At 40.6% G+C, this 14973-nt stretch overlaps 1 protein-coding gene across 6 annotated transcripts in view; it reads right to left on the minus strand.

Annotated features, from left to right (window-relative positions):
- The window catches only part of mok (MOK protein kinase), a 73357-nt gene that overhangs the window by 15522 nt on the left and 42862 nt on the right, over positions 1-14973 (minus strand). For 5 of the 6 annotated variants that reach the window (XM_078406044.1, XM_078406047.1, XM_078406046.1 and 2 more), the window contains 3 exons: positions 13899-14019; positions 10415-10591; positions 1513-1597 (listed from right to left, as the gene is read on the minus strand). In XM_078406044.1, the coding sequence (XP_078262170.1) occupies positions 1523-1597; positions 10415-10591; positions 13899-14019 (373 nt within the window). In that variant the 3' untranslated portion in view covers positions 1513-1522. The remainder of the gene's footprint in view (positions 1-1512; positions 1598-10414; positions 10592-13898; positions 14020-14973) is intronic. The other variant, XM_078406045.1, reaches the window with a different exon arrangement.

Here is a 14973-nt window from a genome sequence, read left to right on the forward strand (position 1 = left end):
ATTGTAGATTCCTCCATCCTTGATTGGTCCCTTCAGAATCTTTTTGCCTTAGTTTGCTTCCATAAAGTCAGCAAATACTGTTCTATAACTCTTCAGACACCCAATCCTTATTACAATTAACCCAGCAGAGCTTCAACATACTACTGTTTTCATGAAGTAGGTGAATAATTGTAGTAACCAACTGAGACAAACAGCTATTTGAATGCAGCAATCTAAAGTGTAAAAATATATAAAGTATATGGTGATATATTTACAAGACTCGATCAAAATGCTTATTTTCTCAAGGGAAACACTTAAAATTAAGAATAAAACAAGAATAACATCTTGACTCCTTGTATAAAAAGAGACAATGTGATAAAATTGATATTAATTTCAATTCTCACCTAAATGGGAAATGACAGAACTTCACAAGTCCAAAACAGAAAGTGCTGGAGGAACTCAGCAGGTCAGGCAGCATCTGTGGAAGAAATGGACAGGCGACGTTTCGGGTCGGGACCCTTCATCAGACTTATGTATTGTCAGGGATTTACTTCAGCCCATAAATAGTACATAAGTACTGAATGAACTGAACATTGTGAAAAAAAATTTTTGATGTGAGAAAGCCCTTGGGGGTTTGTACCAATTAAGTAATGCCTAATAAAGTTTTAATAGGTGACAAAAGTCATGAATGGGAAAATATTCCAGAAAGCAACTGAACATTCCTCTTTATAGGTTTGCTAGATGGTATACTCATGGGATTAAAGATTGGAAGTTCAGTTAATTTAATTCCATGGCAAATCCATGCACACAACACAAAATAGTGATGAAAAAGATGGTGTACAGAGTTTCCTCCTCTAAAAATGGACTGAATAAATGAGGTTGGTTTCATTGGCAAGTCAATTTCTGTGTTGCACTTTTAATATATTTTCTTGGCTGTAAAGTGCTCAGTGGCACAAAAGGTAATATAAAATGCAAATTCTGTTTAGAATTCAGAAAGGGACATTTGGGAGACCACATGCCAATTTTCAGTGGGGGTGGGGGAGGGGTTAGCAGTGTACAGAATTAGTAATTGCAAATTCATGGGCCCAGCACATAAATAATAATCAAGGAGAAGGCACAACAGCACCTCTACTTTCTTAGACGTTAAGGAGATTGATTCAGCATGCCTTTTTCACAGGGCTGGATGGTCTAAAGTTAGAGGGCATAGATTGAAGGTGAGAAGGGAACCTGAGGGGCAACATTTTCACACAGGTGGTGGTTATGTGGAATGAGCTGCCAGAGAAAGCTGTAGTGATGGGTACACTTAAAATAATTAAAATGCATTTAGACAGATATATGGATAGGAAATTTAGAGGCACATAGGCTAAACACAGGAAAATTAGACTAATTCACGTGAGTATCATGGTGGGTATGGATGGATTGGACAAAGCAGCTTCTTTCCATGCTGTATAACTCTATGACTCTAACAGCAATACAGAGATGACGCATTTCTCCATGTAGGGACAGCCAGAAATGTGTAAAATAAATTCTTACCGAAACTAAATTATCTCTGGTCATCAATGCTCTTCCTGACTGACACAATCTCATGTTGAAGAGTAGAAAGATTGAATGGGTCCTCCTATTTTTTGAGGGGGTGGGGAGAAGGAAATGAGATTAAAAAAAGAAAGATAATACTCTTTCCATGCTAGTACGTCCACAAGGTTTTGGAAAGCTTTATTTCAATATCTATCTGGATATTTGGCGTACCACCTTAACCCATTCCTTCTAAAGTGCTTCCTCCAATTATAGAAAAGTGCATGAGCAGTAAAGGAAACGGAGAAATCCCTTCAGTCACTCTCATGAATCAAACCCATCAAAGGTATATTAGAAAACATTCATTTCTCACCATCATTCCTGAGGAAACAATCTGCCACGGGCAATGATGGTCCAATTCTATATTGCTATCATTGAGTCCATCCTCACCTTCTCCATCATGGTCTGGTTTGGCTCAGCCACCAAGCACGACATCCGGAGGCTGCAACGGATCGTTCGAGCAGCTGAGGAGGTTGGCTGCAACCTTCCCCCCATTGATGAACTGTACACTGCAAAGGCCAGGAAGCGAGCGGGCAAGATCATCTCTGAACCCTCTCACCCTGGCCACAAAATCTTTGAAGCACTTCCCTCTGGAAGGCGACTCCGGACTGTCAAAGCAGCCACAGCCAGACATAAAAACAGCTTTTTTTTCCACGAGCAGTAGTTCTACTCAATAACCAAAGTCTGTAGTCTCTTTTTTGCTCTGGTTTATTTTCACCCACATGTTTAGACCGTAATGTTGTATCCTTATTGTTTTGATGTGGTTATGCTTTATTGTTAATTGTTAACTGTATGTTTGTGTTGTCATTTGTGAGCGGAGCACCAAGGCACATTCCTTGTATATGCACATACTTGGCCAATAAACTTATTCATACATTCATTCATTCATTCATCCGTCAAACTTCAAAATATGTCTAGTAATTACACAGGAACACTAATTGAAAATCAGAGCAGTACAGATTTATCTTTTCACGTCACTTATGGAGAAAATCTTGTTAAGTTGTGTGTGATTAATCGCTCTCAGAGGAAATGAAAATCAAAAAACTGCAGATGTTAGAACTCTGAACAAAACAATATTTATAATATGATACGCTTCATCAGAAGGACGGTCACGGTGGCGCAGCGGTAGTTGCTGCCTTACAGCGAATGCAACGCTGGAGACCCAGGTTCGATCCCGACTATGGGTGTTGTCTGTATGGATTTTGTACGTTCTCCCCGTGACCTGCGTGGGTTTTCCCTGAGATCTTCGGTTTCCTCCCACACTCCAAAGACGTACAGGTATGTAGATTAATTGGCTTGGTAAATGTCCCTAGTTGGTGTAGGATAGTGTGTTAATGTGCGGGGATCGCTGGTCGGCGCGGACCCAGTGGGCCGAAGAGCCTGTTTCCGCGCTGTATCTCTAAACTGGGAAAGGCAGAAAACAACTTTTCAGAAAAGTTTCTCTCTTTCCCTGTTCTAATGATGGACTTTGGACCTTAAACATTAACTGTTTCTCTTAGCATAGGTGCTGTCAGACATGCTGAAAGATTCCTACATTTTGTTAATCCAAGTATTCCAGTTTCACTTTCAATATTTTATCTGATCTGGGAGTTGAGAATTACTTCATCTTTGGTCTTTTCGCAATGAGAAAAATAAACTTTCACATTGGATTAGTCAAGATTATAATGCTTCACTCATCTTTTGTACTGAGACTGGAGCAGGCTCAGAACCTTAATATCGTCATGACAGAGGCCAGGGAAGATGTGAGCATGCTAGTTTAACTTGCAGTTCAACCATCAGAAACTTGGGGAGTTGAATAGGCAAATTATTACTAACTTAGAAAAACAGAATTAGAGTGAAATATGGTGGGATGATTGAAATTGGTATGAGATTGATATAAAAAAAACATATTTTCCTGTCTCTATGAGTTGCAGACCTCTGTGAAATGAGGTGGAGCTGAAGTTGAGATGAGATAAAAGTGTTCTGGCACCATTGGAACAAATTTGCCGAAATTAAACAGTCCCATCTTGCTGAGCAGAGCAGGAAGACTAAGAATGTAGGAGCAGGGATGAATCTTTCCGTCCTTCAATCTATTCTGCTATCCCATAAGATTGCATGGTCGCATGGATGAACTACAACAAGTGTTCATCCCAGTTTGGCAAAAGAACAAACCAGGAAAGGTAGTGCATCCGTGGCTAACAAGGGAAATCAAGGATAGTATTAAAACAAAAGATGAAGCATACAGATTAGCCAGAAAAAGTAGCATACCAGAGGACTGGGAGAAATTCAGAGTCCAGCAGAGGAGGACAAAGGGCTTAATTAGGAAAGGGAAAATAGATTATGAGGGAAAACTGGCAAGGAACATAAAAACTGACTGCAAAAGCTTTTATAGATATGTCAAGAGAAAAAGATTAGTTAAGACAAATGTAGGTCCCTTCCAGTCGGAAACAGGTGAATTGATCATAGGGAACAAGGAGATGGCAGACCAATTGAACAAATACTTTGGTTCTGTCTTCACTAAGGAAGACATAAACCGTCTGCCAGAAATAGCGGGGGACCGGGGGTCTAATGAGATGGAGGAACTGAGGGAAATCCAGGTTAGTCGGGAAGTGGTGTTAGGTAAATTAAATGGATTAAAGGCAGATAAATCCCCAGGGCCAGATAGGCTGCATCCCAGAGTGCTTAATGAAGTAGCCTCAGAAATAGTGGATGCATTAGTGATAATTTTTCAAAACTCTTTAGATTCTGGAGTAGTTCCTGAGGACTGGAGGGTAGCTAATGTAACCCCACTTTTTAAAAAGGGAGGGAGAGAGAAAACGGGGAATTATAGACCAGTTAGCCTAACATCGGTAGTGGGGAAAATGCTAGTCAGTTATTAAAGGTGTGATAGCATCACATTTGGAAAGTGGTGAAATCATCGGACAAAGTCAGCATGGATTTACCAAAGGCAAATCATGTCTGACGAATCTTATAGAATTTTTCGAGGATGTAACTAGTAGAGTGCATAAGGGAGAACCAGTCGATGTGTTATATCTGGACTTTCAGAAGGCCTTCGACAAGGTCCCACATAGGAGATTGGTGTACAAACTTAAAGCACACGGTATTGAGGGTTCAGTGTTGAGGTGGATAGAAAATTGGTTGGCGGACAGGAAGCAAAGAGTAGGAATAAACGGGTCCTTTTCGGAATGGCAGGCAGTGACTAGTGGGGTACCGCACGGCTCAGTGCTGGGACCCCAGTTATTTACAGTGTATATTAATGATTTGGACGAGGGAATTGAATGCAACATCTCTAAGTTTGCGGATGACACGAAGCTGGGTGGCAGTGTTAGCTGCGAGGAGGATGCTAGGAGGCTGCAGAGTGACTTGGATAGATTAGGCGAGTGGGCAAATGCATGGCAGATGCAATATAATGTGGATAAATGTGAGGTTATCCACTTTGGCGGCAAGAACAGGAAAGCAGAGTATTACCTGAATGGTGACCGATTGGGAGAAGGGGAGATGCAACGTGACCTGGGTATCATGGTGCACCAGTCATTGAAAGCAAGCATGCAGGTGCAGCAGGCAGTGAAGAAAGTGAATGGTATGTTGGCATTCATAGCAAGAGGATTTGAGTTTAGGAGCAGGGAGGTTCTGCTGCAGTTGTACAGGGCCTTGGTGAGACCGCACCTGGAGTATTGTGTGCAGTTTTGGTCTCCTAACCTGAGGAAAGACGTTCTTGCCTTAGAGGGAGTACAGAGAAGGTTCACCAGATTGATCCCTGGGATGGCGGGACTTTCATATGAGGAAAGACTGGATAGACTGGGCTTGTACTCGCTGGAATTTAGAAGACTGAGGGGGGGATCTTATAGAAACATATAAAATTCTTAAGGGGTTGGAGAGGCTAGATGCGGGAAGATTGTTCCCGATGTTGGGGGAGTCCAGAACCAGGGGTCACAGCTTAAGGATAAGGGGGAAGTCTTTTAGGACCGAGATGAGAAAACATTTCTTCACACAGAGAGTGGTGAGTCTGTGGAATTCTCTGCCACAGAAGGTAGTTGAGGCCAGTTCATTGGCTATATTTAAGAGGGAGTTAGATGTGGCCCTTTTTGCTAAAGGGATCAGGGGGTATGGAGAGAAGGCAGGTACAGGCTACTGAGCTGGATGATCAGCCATCATCATATTGAATGGCGGTGCAGGCTCAAAGGGCCGAATGGCCTACTCCTGCACCTATTTTCTATGTTTCTATGTTTCTATTGGGACTGATCTGTATTGTAACTCCATACAACCATCAAGTCCCTTTACATATTTAGCAAAAAGCTATCAGTCTCACATTTAAAATAATTAAATAAGTTGTTTTTTTCTATTACAATTTTCGTGTTACAATTTGTTTCGTTGGGTTGCTGTTGTTTAAATTAATTAAATTATTGCATAGTATGGGAGGCGCATCCCCAATCTCGTTGTACCCCTGTACAATGATAATAAAGATATATTGTATTGTATTGTGCTCTTTGCCGGAAAAAAATCCTTCCAAAATCCGAAAAATATCAATCAAATCACTTTGTATATTTTTATGCTCCTGTGAACTTAAATCTAGTTTATGTAATTATTCTCATAATCTAATGAGGAAAATCAAGTAATTCAGCACTAGAACGACTCTTACAAACCTGCACAAATGCACAACAGAAAGCATACTGTCAGGTTGCACCAAAGCTTGGTTTGGGAACAGCTCTGCCCAAGACCATAAGAAATTCCAGAGATGTACATGCAGCCCAGACCATCACATGGACCAGACTTCTCACCATTGACTTCATCTACACTTTACACTGCCTCGAAAAAGCAGCCAACATAATCAAACACTTGTCCCACCCTTCTTCTCTGTGCTCTTGTACAGCAGAAGGTACAGAAGTTTGAAAGCACGCACCACCAGACTCAGGAATAGCTTCTTCCCCCCTCTCTTATCAGGCTTCTGAATGGTTTTCCATAAACTAAGGTACTGTCCAATTCACCTCTACCCCATTGCAGACATTGGACTTTGCTTATGGAACTGATGCGATGACCTACCACAATGCTGAGAATTATATTCTGCATTCTATATCTTTCTCTTTTTTCTATCATATTGTATTTGAATTTGATTTGACTTGTTTAGTGTATCTGATCTGTTTGGATAATATGCAAAACAAAGCTTTTCACTATACCTCGCTCGGTACACGTGACAATAATAAACCTACACTAATCCTCGATCACATTCTGGTGGATCTGAGGCACTCCCTTCAAGGCCAATATATTCATTCTAAAGTGTTGGGGTTTAATTATACATGTAATCCTGATGTGATGTAACTAAAGCATTTGAGTACTTTTGTACCACAATGCAACATTCTAGTAATCCTTGTTCATGGACCTTGAAACATCTTTGGATCTCGACTGTTACTAGATTTTCAACATTTCAATAATTCTCAGATCTATTCCGTTTTTGGGTCTAAAATGGTTGTGCTAGCAGAAACTTGGATTGAAATCCATCTGTCTCTTTTTTGTCCATTCCCTTAAATCTATCAACCTACCCTTTCATAGTGTATGCTCTCTGTTTCCATTTACAGTACTTAATATGTGACAAGTTTGCATTATATGTTATCTTAGATACTTTGCCCTCATGTTCTCTAAGTTGATAATAAATATATCTGAGGCCTCAGATCCTGTCAGACACAAGTAATAACTTCTTCCTAATTAGATTGAAAAATCCATTCTGTCTACCCTTAGGGTACACAAAATGATAAAGCATATAATTGAATAGATGGTCTATCCAATTGTGGAGAAGAACAGAACTAAATATAAGACAGTCACAAAAAAATCAAATGTGAATTTATATAAAGAAGGTTTGGACAAACTTGGATTGGTTTCTCTGGAGCATTGGAGGCTAAGGTTAGATCTGAGAGAAGTTTATAAAATTATGAGAGGCATAGATAGCATTGACAGTCAGAATCTTTTTCACAGGTTGGAATTGTCAAATATTATAGGGAATAGCTTTAAAGTGAGAGGGGAAAGTTTAAAGGAGACGTGCGGGGTAAGCTTTTACTACACAGAGTGGTGAGTGCCTGAAATGCGCTGCCAGGAATCGTGATGCAAGCAGATACGATAGTGACATTTAGATAGGCACATTAAATGCAGGGATGTAGGGATATGACTCGTGGGAACACTGTGAACCTAACCTCTATGATATGAAGAATGGTCTGAAGACCCAAAACGTCACCTATCTATGCTCTCCAGACATGCTGCCTGACCTGCTGACTGACCTGCTGAGTTACTCCAACATTTTGAGTAGGGGCAGCGGCATCAAGAATTAGAGGCCATAGGTTTCAGGTGAGAGGGGAAAATTTAACAGGAAGCTGAGGGACAAAAGAGGAAGTAGTTGAGACAGGTACAATAAGATTTAAAAGACATATGGGCAGGAACAGGGATAGGAGGGGTTGGAAGGGACATGGAACTAGTTTAGATGGTCAGCGTGGACGGCCTGTTTCAGTGCTCTGTGATTCTATGTGCATTTGTATGCTCTAGGGGCCTGTCTTCTATGGCCAAACCAATTTTGAATCCAATCTGCCAAATCTCCATGGATTCCATGTGCCTTAAGGCTGTGTCTTTGAGTTATACCACAAGGAAGCAGGCCCTTCTACACAACTCGTCCATGTTTACCACGTATTCACCCGAACTACTTCCATTTGCCTGTGTTGGCTCATGTCTGTACACCTTTCCTCTCTATGAACCTCTCCAAATCTCTTTTAAACATTGTAATTGTACCAAACTCTACCACTGCCTTTGGCAGTTCATTCCATACATCCACCAACACTGTGCAAAAAATCTGCCCCTCGGGTCTTCTTTATGTCCTTCCCCTCTCATCTTAACCCTATTCCCTCTACTTTTGTAATTATGGGGAAAAGGTTCTATCTATTATATCTGTGCAAAAAGATTTCCCCCCACATCTCCTTTAAACTTTGCCCCTCTCATCTTAAAACTATGCCCTCTAGTAATTGTGTAAAAGGTTCTGTCTGTTTACCATCTATGTCTCATAATTTTATATACTCCTCTCATATCTCCAGTGTTCCAGAGAAAACAAAACCTCCTCTGCACCCTTTCCAAAGACATCCATCCTGTAATGGGGCAACCAGAACTGCATGCCAAATGTGGCCTCACCAAAATTCTACAAAGCTGCCTGACTCTTATACTCAATATCCTAACCAATGAAAGCATGCATACTCAATGCCTTCTTTACCACTCCATATACTTGTGTTGCCACTTTCATGAAGTTATAAACTTGCACCCCAGGATCCCTCTGTACATCAATGCTGTTATGAGTCATACCATTAATTGTATATTTTCCCCTTCCACTCCTCTCAAAGTGCAACACTTGGATTAAACTCCATCTGCCATTTCTCTACCCATTCCTATAGCTGATCTAAACATCCTCTTAAACCTTGCATGCACTTCCTCTCTCTTTTTGACCAAATATATAACCTCTTTGGTCATTCCCTTACTTGCTGGTCCTGAACTTCGATCAACTGGCCTTTCAATGTCTCTCACATGTCATTACGTAATAATATCTGCAGTGCACTCTCCAGAGCTCCTGCTTAATAATATTGTAATTTTTCGTACTCCAATTTAGTACCTTTCCACAAGGTCCTTCTCTCTATTCAAAACAATCAAAATTTATGAAGTTGTGATCACTATCTCCAAAATACTCTTCCACAGAAACACCAGTCACCTGACCATGCTCATTTCCCAACACAAGGTGCAGTACATTCCCTTCTCAGGTCAAACTATCCGCATGCTGTTTCAAGAAACCTTCTTGGATAACAAATTCCACCCCATGCCTTTGACACCAAGCAAGTTCCAGTCAATATTGGGAAAGTTAAAGTCAGCCACTAAGACAATCCTGTTGCTTTGGCATCTTTCTGTTATTTGTCTACAAATGTGTTCCTTTGTCTCCTGCTTGCTTTTGGCGGCCTATAGTACAATCCCAGTATAGTGCTTGAACCTTTCTTATTTTCTTATTTTTAAGTTCTACCCATATCGCCTCAGTAGACAAACCCTCCAGTGTGTCCTCTCTGATTAGTAGCAAACTCTTTTCCCACCCTCTCTACCATGTCTAAAACATCAAAATCCTAGAACATTGGGCTGCCAGTCGTGTCCCTCTCGCAACCACGTTTCCCCGATGGCCACAGCATCATAGTCCCAAACACTGATTCAGACTCCAAATTCATCTGCTTTCCCCACAATGTTCCTTGCTTAGAAATAAACACAGTTCAGCCCATCATATTCCTTCATCCCTCCCTGCCTCTCCTATTTATTTGAAGAAAAGTAGTATGTTATTAAGAAGAATTATTAAGAAGAATTATTTTGCACATGATGCCTAAGTTATGGACAATAGACAATAGGTGCAGGAGGAGGCCATTCGGCCCTTCGAGCCAGCACCGCCATTCAATGTGATCATTGCTGATCATTCTCAATCAGTACCCCATTCTTGCCTTCTCCCCATACCACCTGAATCTAGCTCTCTTTTGAATGCATTCAGAGAATTGGCCTCCACTGCCTTCTTAAGAATAATTATTTTGCACATGATGCCCAAGCCAATGATTTGCAGAACAGGCATTTTTAGATTAAAGGAGATAGTATAAGGTTTATTATCAGAATCCTAGTATGTTGATTATAATGCACCAATGCACCACATGGTGCATTATAATCAACATACTAGGATTCTGATAATAAACCTTATACTATCTCCTTTAATCTAAAAATGCCTGTTCTGCAAATCATTGGCTTGGGCATCATGTGCAAAATAATTAGAACTTTTAGCTACAGATCCTTAAAATAATGTGGCAATCTAACTAAAATTGAGCAAAAAAACCACCATTCATACCTTGCTATTTCCAAGGTACTGTACAGATGAGACTCGCGGTAGAGTTCCAGTTTCAGGCATTGACACTGTTGGAAAAACTGGATTTAAGGTGTGACTGTGGTAACCAGCACGCTTTGTTGTTCCTGGCACATTCAGCTTTGGCAGCTCCACGGGGATTTGACGCCGTATAGGGATACCCTGTGGAAAATTTGTATGAAATAAATTTTGGATGCTCAAAGGCTTTTTTCGTAATACTCTTCATACGAAAATCTGTTTTGGATTTGGTTTAGCATACTAATGTAAACATAGCATCTAAATGAATGATGGGTTATAATTAAATGTAATCTTTATTGATGGTATTTAAGTTAAATAATGAAACACAAAATTATTTAGCTCCAAGATACTAATAGAAATGTAATTTAATCTTTAAAGAACAAAGGTGAAAAAAACCCAGTTGCTTAAACTCTAGAAAATTAATAATATAGGAAACAACATGAATGCAAAATGTACCCAAAGCCCCCTATTATGAATTTACTTCTACATTCATTATTTGAGCTGAAGGCTCACATTTACAGACTATACACTGAGAAAATGAACTATTACACACATTGTGATCCATCCAATGAAGAAACCTCTGAAGATTTTGGTGAGGAAACAGCTTCTCAGTACTTCCTTGCTACCGATTGCTTGACGTTCAAGGCTAGGGTACTATATGTTTGATTTAAAGTGCTTTTCATTGTGTGCAAGCCAAGTAGTGGGAGTTGCAAGCACTGCTCTGACTACATGTTTAAGTTTGCATGAAAGTGGTCACTTTATTCATGGACAGAGGCGGTGTTGCAAAGGCTTGCAACATCATGTTACGTGAGCTGAAAGTAGACCCCATTCAACCTTCAGCTGGACATATTGATTGTTCTGGTTCCTCTGTTTGCATATTTTGTGTCCAGATGGCACAAATCTGCATCCAGTTGAGACCTGATCAAAGACCTGGCAAAAGTCCATGCAAACAATGTTAACCGCCCTTCCCACGACAATCCTCTTGATCACCTCTTCAAAAATAAAGCAATCAAATTCTGTGACACAATTTCTCATGCCAAAGGCCATGCTAACCATCCCTAGTTAGTCCTTGCCTTTCCAAATGCAGATAGATTCTGTCTCTCAAAATCGGTAATGTTCATGATTTTCATTTGGCTAACTGGCCTATAGTTCCTGGCATGTTTTTGTATCACATCTTAATTGCCATCTCTGGTAAGAAGAGGCCGATTCGGAAGCTCCATGCCACGGAGTTTCAACCGCCTCGACGCGGGAGTCTCGATCACCCTGACGGGAACCTCGATCGTCGGCTGCTTTGATCGCCCCGACTGTGGATAGTTTGACTGCCTCGATCGCGGGAGAACAAGAGGAAGATGATTGAACTTTACTGCCTTCCATCACAGTGAGGAATGTGGAATCCACTGCGGTGGATGTTTATGTTAACCTTTATGTGGCTGTGTGCCTTGTTGCTTTTCACCTAGTATGGCTGTATGGCAACTCAAATTTCACTGTACCTTAATTGGTAGACAATAAACTGACCTTGAAACGTTGAACCTTGAAATGAAGACACATTGCCACCATGTAGAATGTGAATGAATGTGCCACTTCTAAGCTGATGCAGTCCTTAAACTTGTTGCATTGAATTTAAGAGTGAAGCAATGCTGCTACTCCTCTCCTCCAGCCAAGTTTCCTTTCCATCATCAGCAGGCTACTTTTGTGGCTGCATACATTTTCTAGAACGTTAGTCAGTAAGGGATCACTAAATCTTGGGAGACTCATGGTGCATCTGCAGTCCATTTTCTCACATGTGCTTGTTGCTAATTCCTGAATCCAACAAATATTATGCCTACATGGTTGAAATTCAGTTGTACTTGTTGATACCCCGTGTGCTCGGTCTCGCTGGATAGGAAATCTGGAAATCATATATTATAGACAATAGACAATAGATGCAGGAGTAGGCCATTCGGCCCTTCAAGCCAGCACCGTCATTCACCGTGATCATGGCTGATCATTCACAATCAGTAACCCCGTTCCTGCCTTCTCCCCATATCCTTTGACTCCGCTATCATTACGAGCTCTATCTAACTCTCTCTTGAAAGCATCCAGGGAATTGGCCTCCACTGCCTTCTGAGGCAGAGTTCCACAGCTTCACAACTCTTGAGTGAAAAAGTTTTTCCTCATCTCCGATCTAAATGGCATACTCCTTATTCTTAAACTGTGGCCCCTGGTTCTGGACTCCCCCAACATTGGGAACATGTTTGCTGCCTCTAGCATGTCCAATCCCTTAATAATCTTATATGTTTCAATAAGATCCCCTCTCATCCTTCTAAATTCTGTGGCTAGCCATAAATGTGTGGCTGGCCATAAATGTGTATGTGTCATCCCTCTATCAGCTAGTTCTGCATTCTCACACCCCAGTATATTGCAAGGTTATCATTCAGCCTACCATCTCTATCACACAACCATTCTGTAACTAAAACATTGAATATCAAATTATATTGATTAAAGCTTTTATAACATTATTGCTGTCCTTAAATACTTTGTGACAATAACTTCATCTGACTGAAGAGAAATTATGCTATTTTGGCTGGTAAATGACATTCATGTTGTGTGGTTATTATTTCCAACATCAAAGTGTGTATGGCCATATTGTTGACATTCTGACCAATGTCAAGTACTGCACCAGGAATTATATCTGCCAAGCGAACATACTGTAGTTATAGCAACAGGTTAGCCGGTAGTTGACACATCTGCAGACTCTGTAATAAAGTTCCACCATATACAAGGTGTGATGAATACTCTCCATTCATTTAGTTCAGTGCAGATCCTACAAGGTGTTTGATGCCATCTACACCAAAATATCCACTTGATTGACACCCTATCCACCCCTTAAATATTCACTCTCACCACTTTACTGTAAGACCACTTTCAATTCCCCTTCAAATCACACCTTGTCCCTTCATTGTTGTTGGATCAAACTCCTGGAACTCCCTACTTAAAAGCACTATGGAGCTCACTTTACAGTAAAGAGTACTCGAGCAGCTAAAAAAATCAGCTCATCGCCACCTTCTCTGGGGTAAACACGTAGATGGTAATGAATGCTGGCTTAGTCCACAACATGCACATCTTGTAAATAAATTAAAACAAAATTAGGGGCTTTCCATAAATCCTGGATAATCTGCAGTTTCAATCTGTGGAATCTGCTTTACACTGACATTGATAATTGCAGTAATCTGGTTCCAATTCAGAAATAGAGCATTTAAAATTAGCAGGCTGTCCATTTTGCCAGATCACTTGTAAGGCAATGAACACTTTCCTGCTGCTAATACATTTTGTAGAGCAATAACATTAGGAGTGCAACAATTTTTTTTCCAATTTTAAATTACTTTGGAGCATATTGTTAATTTCAAATTAATTCTTAAGTATTGTAGAGACAGAAAAAGCTAAAGATGCGTGTCAGTTTCTCTCATCTTACCCTTTTCCGTCCCTTATGGATTCTCCATAAATTATGAACCACGCCTGGGCTTAAATTGTTTGCATTCCCTTCTAGGCATTTAACTGTACGGTGCATGGTCCTGTTTTGTTTTTCTGCGGATCTACAAGGAGAAGTCACAATTTAATATGCGTTATTCAATAGATAATGTTAAGTAGAATCCTCCTTCCACACAGAAGCCTACGGATCCATTTAATGGATACTGTATGGTCAAACTTCTGTATATCAAGCTTCATGGTTACATCACAGATTTGTCACTTCAACATCAAAAATGATCTTTCAGATGTTCTCCTGGACGTATATTGGCTGATGCTATTGAATTATAACTGCTAATTTATAATCATTACTGGAGTATAATTAAACAATTTTAAGCTTATAATTGCTCACATAATAGTGCAAAACAAATTAGAAAAACATAATTTCATGGCAATGAAATCAGTGGACTGTGGTGTTCCGTCACTGAGGTAGGATTAGGGTTGTGTGGGTTGTCCAAGAACCTGATAGTTGCAGGAAAATAGTGATTTGGGACTTCAGGCTTGTGCGCCTCCTTCCCGATGGTAGTAATGAGTAGAGGGCATGGCCCATTTGGTGGGGATCCTTGATGATAGATGCCATCTACTTGAGACAGCGCCTCATGTAGCTGCTTTTGATGGTGTCCGTGATGGATCGGACAGAGTCCACCACTTTGTAGCCTTGTGCATTCCTGCGCATGGAATTGCTGTACCAGGCCAGTGAGAGTGCTTTCTACAGTACAACCACAGAAGTTTGTTAGAGTATTTGGTGACATGCCAAAACTCTTTAAACTTGTAAGAGAGTAGGGGTGTTGGTGTACCTACATTACATTTATGTGCTGCACCCACGACTGGTCATTTGCGATGTTATACCCAGGAATTTAAGCTGCTAACTCGTCCACCACTGACCCACCAATGAACAATGGTGCATGGTCTCCCAACTTCTCCTTTCTGAAGTCAACGGTTAGTTCCTTGGTTTTGTTCACACTGAGCGAGAGGTTGTTGATGCAGCACCACTCAATCAGGTGTTCTATCTCCCCCTATAT

Source organism: Rhinoraja longicauda, chromosome 10 (genome assembly GCF_053455715.1).
Source record: "Rhinoraja longicauda isolate Sanriku21f chromosome 10, sRhiLon1.1, whole genome shotgun sequence".
Classification (NCBI taxonomy): Eukaryota; Metazoa; Chordata; class Chondrichthyes; order Rajiformes; family Arhynchobatidae; genus Rhinoraja; species Rhinoraja longicauda.